Raw genomic sequence first — 13,615 nt, 5'->3', positions numbered from 1 at the left:
AATTATGAGATAACTTTTCAGGAAAAAAAAATTTTTGCTCTGTTTTTCTGAATTAACGACTTACTTATCTCAAAATTATGAGATAATTTTTCAGGAAAAAAATTTTTTTTGCTCTGTTTTTCTGAATTAACGACTTAATGTGGATTGCATGGAAGTAAACATGTCCCGCCTTTCAAGTTTAATCCGGTTTTATTTTACTTTGGGTTTGAGACATTGGGAGATACTGCTGTCTTTAAGTAATATAAATGTTGTTGTTATTAGTGCGTCAACTTTGCGCAGACACCTCAAGACTTTGCGCCTGTTCAGACGAAAAGAACATTCTGATCTGCTTGACGTTGCTGTGTTTCTATATCAGTTGAACCGATATGGTATGCTTCACGGTAGCCGTATCACCATTCGTGAAAACCCGTCGATTGCACCATTCATGCAGATCCCATATGGTTTGAGTTTATCATATGAATCAACATGCCATAAAAAGTTCGGGCCTGGATTATGATACAGACGTCGCCGAAGACGATTCCGGCGCCTCAGTTGCACTCCATGGAGATCCAGTATTTTCAACAATTGCCTGATTGTCTCTTGTGTCATCACATAGCCAGCCTGAATGCATTTCAGATGCATCATCTTATATCCGTGAAGCATACCATATTGGTTCAACTGATTAAACTTGAAAGGCGGGACATGTTTACTTCCATGCAATCCACATTAAGTCGTTAGTTCAGAAAAACAGAGCAAAAATTTTTTTTTCCTGAAAAATTCTCATAATTTTGAGATAAGTAAGTCGTTAATTCAGAAAAACAGAGCAAAAAAAATTTTTTTCCTGAAAAATTAAGTCGTTAATTCAGAAAAACAGAGTAGATTTTTTTTTACTCAAGTGAATGCAATTCGCTTCCGTACAATCTGAAAGTAATACTAAAAATACAAAAATGCTGATATTATAATGATAGCTAGTCACTATAAAGCCTCATCATGATGTGTGTGTGCTCCAGTTTCACAACTTGTTCTGTAATAAATTCATGATCTGCTAATGTGAAAATGTCCATGTGTGACAAACATCGAGATTCATAAAAAATAAAGCTGACTCCTGTCACAAAGTCAAATGCAAATATTATTATACAATACCAAGCCCACCCTAAAGATATTATTCTATTATATGTGAATAGAAATTATGGCAGACTTACAGCTCCAAGACCAGTATGTAAGCGGTGGGTGACTCATAAGTGTCGGTCAGAGCCACCAGCTGAGGATGCTGCACGTGTTTGAGAAGGTCTGCTTCATGAGCCACCTGTTCTTTCTTCTGCATCTTCTTGTTGACAAACTTTACTGCTACCTCCTTCTTCATGGCCTTGTGCAGACATTTCCTTACCACTGAGAAGCGTCCCCTGCAAAGCAAACAAGACAAGAGTGAATAAGTGAAAGTGCATGGTGGTGGTGTTAAAAAATGGATTAATCAAGTACATACTATCATCATCATCAAAATTATTTACCTTCCAATTTCACAGATTTCTGTAAATGCTGATTCAAAGTTGTCTTTCCACTGGATTCCAGTTCCATCATATGTTGAAGCTTAAACAAAATATTATTATTGGAAACCTTGAAAGTAGTGTGTCTGAGAAATGTGTGAGAAATGTGTGTGCTGCACTAACCACAGCTGGGAAGAGTGACCATGTTGGAGGGTTCACTAGGGGGACTGATGCCCCAGGGGTTGCTAGCTCTAACTCTGAACTGGTAATGTCCACCTGGGATCAGATCCTCGATCTTCACACATACATCAGCTGTAGAGCGCACGGACTGCTGCCACACCAGGGAGTCTGCAGATTACCATGCATAAGTTTTTGCACACACATACAGTCCCTAAAAAATTTACTAGCAATTTATTCTGAGCTTTCCAAATTTAGATTAAAAAATTGTTCTTTTGTTAAAATTGAAGCCTCTATCACCCAGCAGTTTTGTCAGAACAGCAGGTAAAGCAATGCGCATATTTTACCATCAGAGCTGTGCTGTTGTTCTTGTGGTCTTGTATTTCAAGAGTCTCTTGATAACAGAAAGAGTTTTGGTTGAGCCTCAGTTTCCACTACATTTGCGTTTTAGCAAGGTGGATGTAATAACCTTCTATTACCACTAGTGTGCGCTCGTAACTCGTGTTAACGTGAAATTATGCAAGATAAGCATAAGAAAATGTGAAAAGGGGATGCAAAAAAAATCTCTCTCTCTCTCCCTCTATATATTTATAATAAAAAAAATTATATAATGATAAAAAAATTATATATATATATATATATATATATATATATATATATATATATATATATATATCCTTATGCACACCAAGAATTGAAAAACATACAGAAGTGCAGACATTACCCTCTTGTCTGTACTCCACAGTGTAACTGGTTATGGCACAGTTTCCCAGGCTAGCAGGTGGAAGCCAGTGCACCATCACTGCTGTACTGCTGGCCTCCTGGGCTACGGGTCGAGCGGGGGCTGCTGGGACGCCTTCACATGAGCAAAAACACAGAAAACATCAATTACACAATGATTTGTACCCCTGCCCCCTCCGTCCTTTATTAACAAGCACAAAAGACAAAAAATGTAAAGAACTCTCTTTTGCTGGACATTTCCCTGTTCCGCATTACCTTGTACTTTAATCGAGGCAGAGGATGAAGCTGTGCCGTGGTCATTAATGGCAGTGCAGGTGTAGATGCCAGTGTCCTGGGGCATCAGATTACAGACCTTTAACAGAATGTCACCTGATTCCCTGGAGGAAAAACCACACAACAGATTCAAAACATTATAGACAAAACAAAGCATCAACCATTTCTAGTCAACAAATTACAAATGTGTTTAGATCAACACAACATAGGACATATAATGCTGAATGCAAAAGTACACAATACTTATAAGTATATAAGTATTATATAAGTATATAAGAAAATGTCTTAACCATTATGTCGTTACCACTTTAATTAGCACAATTATTATTTTAAAAAAAAAAAAAAAAAAAAAAAAAAAAAAAGAAGAAAGAATCCATGGTGCTCTTTATTGAACCAATAGTATTGTATATGGTCCCATAAGTTCAGCAGTACAGGGTTAATGTATATTTTTATATTTTTAGGATACCATGATGTGTCGTGTTATAGTAGAAATAAATCTAAATCAAAGAGAACATTAAGTTACATATTAAGTTACATTTTTTCATTTTTTTAATTTTTATTTTCTCCTGTTTTGCCGTAATTATGACACCGTTTATAATACAGTAATTATGAAAAAGTAGTAAAAGTAAAATTATTTATATATATATATATATATATATATATATATATATATATATATATATATATATATATATATATATATATATATACACACACACACACGTATAAGTAAAATTATATAGGAAATAAAAAATATATTGTATATAAAAAAATTTAAAAATGATATATATAATATTACTTGTATATAAACACATACAAAAACACAAAGTTATACAGGATTTGTGGAGCATTAACTGTATAACTGTAATAAACTGTATTTACCGGATGTTGATGGTAAAGCGGTTGTTGTTCACTACTAGGCTCTGATCTGGACCCTTCAGTGCGATAGTGGGCTTTGGGCGACCACAAACTTTACAACACAACACAACAGTTTCTCCCAGAGCACAAGTCACATCCGCCAGAGGGATCAGAAACTCAGGAGCAACTTCACAACATATACAGAAGAGGAGGTATAACATGAATGAGTACACATATTCTCAAAGCTGACTATTTCAGAACGTAGTGCATATTTTAAACACACAACCTGATCACATGCTTCCAGAAGCATACTAATTTCAACAAAATATTCGGACAATGCATATACAGTCATAGAGTTCAAGCACACCTTACCTTCTTGAATGAAACTGGGATTCAACAACTGTGAAGTACAAAAACAAAGGTCAAGCTGCTGTAATAATTGACCTATGAAAATCTCCACAAAGTGACAGTGAACAATCACACAGTAAAACTGCTCAAGGTGAGAGAAACAGTAGGAGCAAAACACATCTGCGAACCGGTGTAATCTGTTCATGTGGAGTTTACACACATCACACCACACCAAAGCGTTTGTGTGTGTGTGGTCACAAGGCTGACATTGTCTACTATATATAGTAAAACATGTCTCTTATTAGAACTGAAACATGTCACTCGTTTGCATATTGGACAGTCACAAGTAAATTTACCACATTTTAAAGCTGGAATCTGATTATAAACTAACAATTACGCTTTTGCTAGTTGGTTATTAGGCTTATTGTTAAAGACAGTGTTAGATAAACTGGCTCCAATCTGTAAACGTATTCTCCATGTATATATTATAGGCAGAATCCCCCAATTTTTTTTTATTTTGGCAGAATTCATCCCCAGAGGCATCTGATGGATTTTCCCAACACACCACACAGTTAACTCACAATACTCCAAGTGCTTTGATGATAAATGACACCAATGATCAATACATAGTGTGCTTATGTCTTACTCTTTTGCGGTCATGCTGTAATGAATGGAGGTTTTTAATTCTCATACTTTTTTTAAAATATGTTTATCCTCATATATTAAACAGTATTATTTTCTCCTAATAATAAAACACAGGCTAAATCTAGGGCAGCATGCACGGTGATGGCTCTACCTCCATGCTAGTTTTGGGGTCTAGTTCGTCCTCACATTCTGATTCCTCGGAGCTGTGAGACTCCTGTCGTACAGGTTGGAGAGAGAGAAAGCGATGTTAGAAATCTCAGCAATGTTTCTCACTGGATATACTGCCTATAGTTTATTAAAAATGCTGGAGAACCTTTCTTTCTCTGGTAATTAGTATTTTTTATGAATAAACGTGAGTTTTTTGTTGGTTGTATCAAAATACTAGACCTGTGTAAGGAAAAAGCAAATCCTTTTTCAAATATTAAGACATCAGCAGTTATAAAGAAAGTAAAGTACAAATGGCACAAAAATCCAATTTTAATAATAATTTCAAAATAAATTTTTTTAGAACAATTCCATTTAAAGTGCTAACTCTTGGTAGAGACTAAACTCATACCATTTTATGTGCAAGTGACTGCCATGCATGAACCCTTTCAGGGATTCAGGCAGTGCTGCACCGGTAGCAAAGCAGCACAAACACACCGTCCTACTCACTTTTACAGTGACCTTGCTGCTGAGAATGTCCTTAGGTTTACGTAGTCCATTCTCAAGCTTTGAGTCAACTTTTCCCGCACCACTGTCCTTCTCAGCACGCTTGCGGGCACGGAGCATGTTCCATGAAAGAGACTTCCTGTTATATTGAAACATGACCCAGTCAAAGCTTAAGCTTATTACATTAAGGAGATAGGGGAAAGGTATATATGAATTCTAATACAACAAACAGAAGGAACAGAAGGAATGACAAATACACACAGTATATATGTGTGTGTGTGTATATGTATATATATACACACACATGTACACATACATACATACATACACACACACACACATTATATATATATATATATATATATATATATATATATATATATATATATATATATATATATATATATATATATATATATATATATATATGTAAGACATAAAACAACACGTTTTATGTAGTAACTTTCTAAATCAATACTAGTTAAGATACTAATTTAGTAACAATAAGTTACTAAATCAATACTAAAACTGTCGTTTTCTTACACCATGGTGGATAGACAGTTTGTGAAGAAGCAGCATATTCCTCATAAACCCATGCAAATACAATTCACTCTGGCCAAGATGCTCGTCAGACAAAAGTGAGGCCAAATGCTGCATCACACACAAACATGAACTGTCAAGGACTAGTGTGGTTAGTACAAACGCAAAATTAAGTAAACTACACACTACAGGATTAAATAATAAAAAACTAAAATGAATAAATTAAAAATAAAAAGTACACAAGTCCTATTTTGACCTAATATACTGGAATATATAGGGTCTTAATTTACTTAATGTTGAAAAGAGATTACTTTTGCACCTTAAGAGCAGTATTGAATGTATACAGACTTTTCAGCAGTATGAAGTGAATACGCTTACTGTTATTCATTCACTACAAAAAGCAAAATCATCTTAGTTCATGCTCATGTCAAATTTTTATTTTACATATTTAAAATAATACAGTTAAAACTATTCTTGAACTACAATGCTGAACATTGTGACTATCATAGTATTGCACCAACCTGACTTTTTTTTTTTTTTTATATGGTTTCTCTTAAATAGTGCAAAAGACTTTTTTACAGGAATGTACTGAAAAGAGTAAACAACAAAAAGTATTTACAGTAAATAACCAACATATTTGATTAAGGACAAAAAAGAAATAAAATTGAACTTAACATTTGAAAAAAATTAGATTAAAATAACAATCTTTACAAAATTGCCATAGACAATAACAGAAATATTCTCCATCAGGAGAAATTATTCAAAGTCCATCAGATAGCCTATTTTTGAATCTTTGAAACATATAAAACACACAGCAAAAAACAAACAAAAAAAACAAAACAAAGAAACAACAAAAATGTAGTGTTAGAAACAGAAATAAGAGTCCAGACGTGTCAGTTTCCACACTGATGTAAGATTCCTTGAACCTCTTCAGTCTAAACCGAAGAAAGGAGTTTGTGTAGTTCATTCAGTAAATCAGTTTTTACATGATCACCAAAAAAAAAAAAAAAAAAAGAAGAAACTTAAACATCTCTCCATGGCAAAAAGGTCCAACACATCCAGGTTAGTTCCAACAAAAAGGGAGGGGTTTTGAAACACAGGGAGTGGAGTCTTGGTTTAATCATCCAATCAGAGTTCCAGTTAGTGTTGATTGCCACTTACTTGATGCTGGAATGAGCAGCAGTATCTATGATGGTTTTAGGGGGAGGGCCGAGGATATTGCCAGGCACCCAGCCCTCAGCAGCAGGGGATTGGCTGTTGGCAGGCCGGTACACCAGGAACATGTTCTGCTGATTGGTGGCCAGCACCTGTACCATCTCACCATGTGTGACGCAGATCTCATTCTCCTTCAGTGCGCTATAGTCCTGAGTCACCATCATGGAGGAGGACATGCCATTACAGCCAAGTCCATCATGCTAGAGTGAGGATGAGAGAGTGAGCAGAGCAGAGCAGAGCAGAGAGAGAGAGAGAGAGAGAGAGAGAGAGAGAGAGCGCAGAAGAAGGAAGATAGTGTGATACAGTGATATTGTAGAGACAGAAAACAAAGAGATGAAAAAGCAAGATGAAGCACAGATACAGAGACCAGAGAAATGGGAAAAATAGCAAAGAATATAAGATAGCAGAGTATAAGTGAAAGAGATACAGGGCATATTGAAAAAAAAATAAAGCGAGAGAGAGAGAGAGAGAGAGAGGGGAAAAAAAAACATACAAAATGCACTGTGAAATATCTTAATGTATATTTGTATTATGGCAGACCAGAACAATTTTAAATCTCTTGAATAATTATATTTACATACTATAGTACAAATATCTACTAAGATTCGCCTAGTCTAAGCAGTAGCTCTTGTTTCTAGTAGATATAGACTCACACATCAGTATTTGTTCTTATAAAAACATCAAACACTGTCCCAGACCCCCTGTGGAGCTTCAGCAAACTGGGCCAGTAAACAGCTAATAATATCCTATTTATGAAGCAACACAGCTCTCAGTTCTGCTTGTGTCAGTCACATTAACCAAGCTGCTTATGTTTAATTAGAAATAACAAGTATATCTATAAAGAGCTTGTCATTCAATTTCAAAATGTGTGAGCAAATTTGTGAGGAAATCCATATTCACCTTGGAGCCTTCATATCTGTCAGAGTGCTTGTGGGGCTCGAAGCAGGTGTTGCCGTTGGAGGTAGGGAGTTTCACTGGGGTGGAGCTGCGTCCTGAAAGGGCAGATTTTTCCGAGCTGATTGAAACGGTGGAGCTGGGTCTGCTGCTTCCCGAGTTCCGTGTGAGTGAGTGAGAGCTGCCCTTCTCCTTCTGATACTCAATAGGAGACTGAAGAGCTGTGGACAATAAATCAAATAGCATTCTAACATGTAGAAGAGATAAAAGCAGAAGATACAAATAAATCACTATAACCCATAAATAACGATCAGAAAGTGCTTTCCCATAGTTGCCAGCAACACGCCAGACGATTCCAAGTAAATGGTCCTGTAATATCAGGCTGTTAAAACAAAGCAATTGATGTGTGAGGGCATCTTCACCTGACAGGAAGTTGCTCTGAGCATCCAGGAGTTCAGTGATGTGCTGCACCCAGACCTGCTTAATGTCTGTGTTTGCTGCCTGCAGGGTGAACCGCTCAGATGAGCCACGGCACGACAGCACAAATTTACAAGGGTCGCTATCCGCATGTTCCTCCAGACCCAGATAGCTAACCTAGGAGACACACACACACACTATTACTACTGTATTGAGCAAATTAGTTTCCATATCCGCAATAAATCTTCCATATCCGCAATAAATCTTCCCTACAAGTTCAGAGAAGTTGCACTACAAAGTGCTAAGCTAACAGATTCTCCTTAAAAATCTATTCACAAAAAGACTGATATGCAGAAGCAGAGAAGATTTTTAGCAAAGTAAACTACAGTAATTACCATATTAAGATAAGATAAGATATACCTTTATATTGCTATGAAAGTCAAAATATTTCATCAATCAGTGTAATCAGTGTGCGGTTCATTCTGACAGATACCGTCATCATAAAATAACATGAAAGTCTTATACTTCCGACATGAACAAAAAAGATAACTAGGTCAGTTAACTGTCAGCCTACATGGAATAACAAAAGAATTAAAAGACAACTTTGAACCTGAATTACATTTAACAAGACTATTGATTTGAACACCTTTTTCAATTCAAAGGCTACACAGCAGAACAAGCCTGTGAGAAAGGAGAAAGCAAGCTAAAGAAATTAGCAGACAGTACAATAGGTGTGGTGTGGAGAAGGCATTTAATGTATTATGCATAACATCTCACAGATCAGTGATCTATTCCAGATCCATCTGTGCTTACACACTGTACAATTTCAGCGGATTATTACTTCGGTGTTCACACACAAAACGGGGCCATGTAAGCAAAACGATTCATCAGAGTGAGTTTAAGGATATTTTTCTCTTTGTTAGCATGTTTTTATTTACATTTCACCATTGCTCTACTGTATATTCATCTGTCTTTGTGAGTTCTGCCTCATCCTGTGCAGTTCTTCCATTGGTGGACTTTTAGACGAGCATCATAGCTGAGATCACACACACTGAAATGTCTTCATTCCTAGGATCTAAAATCATGACCAAAGGTTTTTTTTTTTTTGTTTTGTTTTTTAAAATGGTGTGTGATTTGCACCTGTAAACAACATCACCAAGCTAATAATGGTACAATATAAAAATGAGTGAGATTTTTAACTGATGTTGATTTCTTATATTTTTCAGCCCTCAATAAGAGCATTTTAGCAGTAAAATCAGGAAAAAAACCCAAACAAACTAGAGTGTACTATTTACTACTTCTAATGAATTAACAGTGTCTCCTGCTTGCCTGTTATAAACTTTATGCTTTAAAGTGTTTTGTGAACATTGCGCAGAATCAATAATGGAACAGTGTTAAAACACTACATTCTTTGCCGTTTACCTTGATGCTCTTTTTGAACTGATAACCAGGTGTTGAAGAACCTTTACGCAGAAGTTCACTGAAGATGACGATCTGCTCGAAGAGGAAAACTCTGCGCTCTTTGCTGCGAGACAGAACACCTGAGTCCTGCTCAGTCACAAAGAACGTCTCCTGCTGTAAGAGTTTACCCTGACTCGTCAGCTTTCCCTAAAACACACAAGCGCACACACACACGCACCATGTTATTAAGCTGTATCTTTTTTTAGTATGGTTTTGCTATTTTTATACAATAGTGTACATAGATGTCCTGTAAGAACACATGCTTCATACTGAATAAATGTTGATTGTGAGTGTGTGTAAATGTGCCAGTCTGTCATCACATGACTATTACACTGAAACTGTGTGTCAGCACTGCTATATAAACAGGTCAACCTTTCTCACATGCTTTTTTTCTTTACATTCATCTCTGTCTCCCTCTCTCTCGCTCTCTCTGTCTGTCTCCCTCTCTCTCTCTGTGTTACATAATGGACAAAACCATCTGTCAAAAGGCTAAAGGTCACTATGAGATATAATCTATACATAATTCTGTCAGCTGTGGAGACAATGCACTTATTGCTTTTTTCCAAAGCTGAAACCAAATGACACAAACAGTGCTCTCAGTAAAAAGCAGCTCCTGTCTACTTTCACATTTCACAGCTAATAATATGAAATATGATACAGATGACACAGCAGATGAGAGTTTTTCCTTGTGGCACACAGACAGAATGCAACTGAGCAACAGCATGATAGCAGTCGTTTACATGTCCTGCAAAAATAAATGGCCAGCAGAATGGTGAGATGGTGATGTATGTACCTCAAAACCTTGTAGTCTCCCAAGGTTCATCATGTCATTGCAGAGTTTAGGGACCTGGGACATCAGGTCAACAGCTTTCTATAAAAAAGAGGATCGAAAACAGGTGATTACTGACTAAATAACAGGAACAAAAACAAATAGGAACAAATAAATTCTGCTTAAGAATAAAAGAGACTATAATGTTAATCAATGTAACGGATACAACGCATCCCATTAGAATTTCTTATTTCAATTACACATCTTTAGAATTTAGAATTTTACATTTTATGTGGAACATCTGCAAGACAAGTTAGAGCATGCTATAAACTGGCATTTAATTGCTAGCCTGTTTTTTCTTTTAAATCTCTCCAAGTTTATATAAAAAAAACAAAAAAACAAAAAAAAACTTAGTTATAAAGTGACCACGATGTTCTATGTCCAGAAAAATTTCCTTTGATGGAAAACCGGTTGACTTTTACAAAGGATTTACAGAGATGTTTGTAAAATAGTAAAGTTTCTAAACCCATTTTTAATAAGCTTGATATTATATGGAGTGCTGTGTGCGAGCACAGAATCAATCATGGTGTCCTGTTATGTGAATTATATCCGTCATCTGTCAGACCTGCTGTTCCAGAGAATGAATACACCTCTCAGTCAGTACACCAATCAGATTCAAGAATTCAATGGCACAGTGGTATAAATCGCAAAAACATCTCACCTCGATATCCTGACAGTCCATCCCTGCCTTAGTACTGTATTTCAGAAAGTCCTAAAGTATAAAGACATTGTGTTTAAGCCGTGCTTTCTGAATTAGTATTAAACTCCTCAGAGAACTCCCCAAGCTTATTCAAAATCTCAGAACTTTACCTTTAACAACAGCTGATATTTTGTAATTCGTTGAATGGGCTTGATGAGAAAATCACTGATACTCAGTCTGGAGTTCACTTCTTGTTGAACCGCCTGAATATGACGAACAATAAGAAAATGCAACATTTGGATTGTGCATGTTGTTTTTAATAATTAGTCATAGCTAAAAATAACCAAGAAAGAAACGCAGCTTACTTCAAAGTACGAGTCATATTCAGCCACGATGAATTCTGACTTGGGTTTGTTCTGGCAGTAAACAACATACATGTGCAGCCTTCGCTCCTGTGTACAAATGCACAGAAGTCAGACTCACTTTCCCATGCCAACGCATTCAGAGAGCAAAAACACAACGAGATCATTAGGAAGTGCTCTCTGAGCCTCACATACATGTTTAATAAAGAGCTCTGGCAGTTTTTCATGGTCATCGAGACATTTTTCCAGTTCCCCCACAAAGAATCTGTGAAAATAAACCAAATAAATTTCACTAGTAAATCCATTAGATTTAGGTTTAATGTGACATGAGAGTTTACACGGTAAACAGAAAATAAAAAGATTAAAAGGTAAAAGCACCAACAGTAAAGTAGTCATTACTATAATATGGAAGCACAAACATGTTAAAAGGGATATTTTTTGCATAATAGAAAACATAGGAGACATATGCTTAATTTTTAAACACGTGTGTGTGTGTGTGTGTGTGTGTGTGTGTGTGTGAGAGAGAGAGAGAGAGAGAGAGTGCGAGAGAGAGAGCGCGAGACTGTTTACAGAACTGTTTACTTTTTTCTAGGTATCCATTAAAAAAAGCCTGACACAATAAGAACATATTGAAATCATTCTCATGGCTGGATCAGGAAGCTGGCACAAGGTTGTAATGGACATGTGATTAAGAGTTCATGATGAGTGACAGAGAAGATTGTAGAGGATAATTTATAAATAAATTTACATTTTGCTTTAAACAAAATGAATCTTACATATCAAATTTACATTTTTAATGTTAATTTTCCTGTGTATATATATACACTTTTGGGCCAACCTAGAAAATAAATATTATTATATGAACAATATAACTATATATTGCACTGTGTATATCGTACATTAAGCACAAAGAGATTAAAACAGAATAAAAAATAAACAAAGAACAAGTAGACACACTCACTCTCTGTGCCAGTCATAGATTTGGTGAATATTTCCAAAGACAATTTTGTCCTTTCCTTTCATGTCTTCAGGGACTCCTTTCTCTTCTATCTTCTTCATGAATCCCTGTTAATAAAATGGCCCATTATAAACCAGTCAGAGCAAGCAGTCGATCGGCATACTGTATTCGGTAGTGATCGGTTATTGATTATAATCTTATCTTTCATTCATGCAAAAAACCTTTGATTACAGCCAATTATTTCAGGGTTGCTTATGAAACCTTGTGACCTGTTTTGATCTTGGTTGTCTGTTACGTTTCCTCACCTCTACTACGATTCCTAAATCTTTGACATAATCCTTCTCTGTCTGTATCAGCTCATTCAGGACAAACCTATAACAGCAAGCAATTCATGTTAGGCTGCATAAACATGTTCGGATGCTTGTTACATTTAAAGAGCAAGGAGAACACCGTGACTCACATGCGTCCACGTAGCGCTTTGGCCTTCTGCTCGAGCTCGGGATTCCTCGGCTGGGCCGGGCTCTGCTCTACTGGGTTTACCGAGCTGAAACCAGTGTATGTTCCTCCTTCAAGAGTCTACAACATCAGAACACACAAAGCACAACAGGCTCAGCTCTTATACAAAATACAACATTAACCACCTGGGAGAATGGAGACACAGAAACGCCTGACTGGTGAACACGTTTCCAATCTAACGTGATGATGAATGTTTATTATAAAACAAAAAAGAAATCTATGCTTAAAATAAACGCTGTGGGATTAAAATTCTCAGCAAGCAAATGGAACACACACACAGCACAAACACAAAGAACGCTAGGAAAAACACCAAGAAGGAACACAAAGAGAAAAAAAGACAATGAAGCTAGAAATCGTGAATGAACATGAAGTGTCAGCTTTTTGTGCTTTACAGTTAACACACACTTTACACACACCACAGACTTACCATCTTAGTTTTCACAAGTTTCTCTATAGCACTGACTAGCTCTGCGGCACTCGGGACCTCGGTGGATCCCTGCCGCGATGCAAGCAAAGCAGAGGACTGCAAATCAGCAGCAAACGAGTTAAGATGCATTAGCGAGGAAGCGGGAAGGGAGATAAAGGAAAGAACAGAAAGGGGCATAAAGAGAAAAGGATATTAGTGAC

General features: G+C 36.4%; 1 protein-coding gene across 2 annotated transcripts in view; it reads right to left on the bottom strand.

Moving 5' to 3' along the window:
• The window catches only part of kalrna (kalirin RhoGEF kinase a), a 150,850-nt gene that overhangs the window by 4,388 nt on the left and 132,847 nt on the right, over positions 1–13,615 (bottom strand). The window contains exons 37-58 of one of the 2 annotated variants that reach the window (XM_060876506.1): positions 13,416–13,511; positions 12,933–13,048; positions 12,778–12,844; positions 12,476–12,579; positions 11,710–11,779; positions 11,518–11,604; positions 11,323–11,415; positions 11,174–11,224; positions 10,477–10,554; positions 9,645–9,830; positions 8,228–8,399; positions 7,812–8,026; positions 6,858–7,111; positions 5,160–5,295; positions 4,657–4,719; positions 3,885–3,912; positions 3,537–3,699; positions 2,637–2,758; positions 2,365–2,496; positions 1,647–1,811; positions 1,488–1,566; positions 1,182–1,382 (exon numbers count right to left, since the gene is read on the bottom strand). In XM_060876506.1, the coding sequence (XP_060732489.1) occupies positions 1,182–1,382; positions 1,488–1,566; positions 1,647–1,811; positions 2,365–2,496; positions 2,637–2,758; positions 3,537–3,699; positions 3,885–3,912; positions 4,657–4,719; positions 5,160–5,295; positions 6,858–7,111; positions 7,812–8,026; positions 8,228–8,399; positions 9,645–9,830; positions 10,477–10,554; positions 11,174–11,224; positions 11,323–11,415; positions 11,518–11,604; positions 11,710–11,779; positions 12,476–12,579; positions 12,778–12,844; positions 12,933–13,048; positions 13,416–13,511 (2,678 nt within the window). Of the gene's footprint in view, positions 1–1,181; positions 1,383–1,487; positions 1,567–1,646; positions 1,812–2,364; positions 2,497–2,636; positions 2,759–3,536; positions 3,700–3,884; positions 3,913–4,656; positions 4,720–5,159; positions 5,296–5,981; positions 7,112–7,811; positions 8,027–8,227; positions 8,400–9,644; positions 9,831–10,476; positions 10,555–11,173; positions 11,225–11,322; positions 11,416–11,517; positions 11,605–11,709; positions 11,780–12,475; positions 12,580–12,777; positions 12,845–12,932; positions 13,049–13,415; positions 13,512–13,615 lie in introns of those variants that run through there. The other variant, XM_060876505.1, reaches the window with a different exon arrangement.

This window comes from Tachysurus vachellii, chromosome 8 (genome assembly GCF_030014155.1).
Source record: "Tachysurus vachellii isolate PV-2020 chromosome 8, HZAU_Pvac_v1, whole genome shotgun sequence".
NCBI lineage: Eukaryota > Metazoa > Chordata > Actinopteri > Siluriformes > Bagridae > Tachysurus > Tachysurus vachellii.
This window is presented reverse-complemented; position numbering and strand designations above follow the sequence as displayed.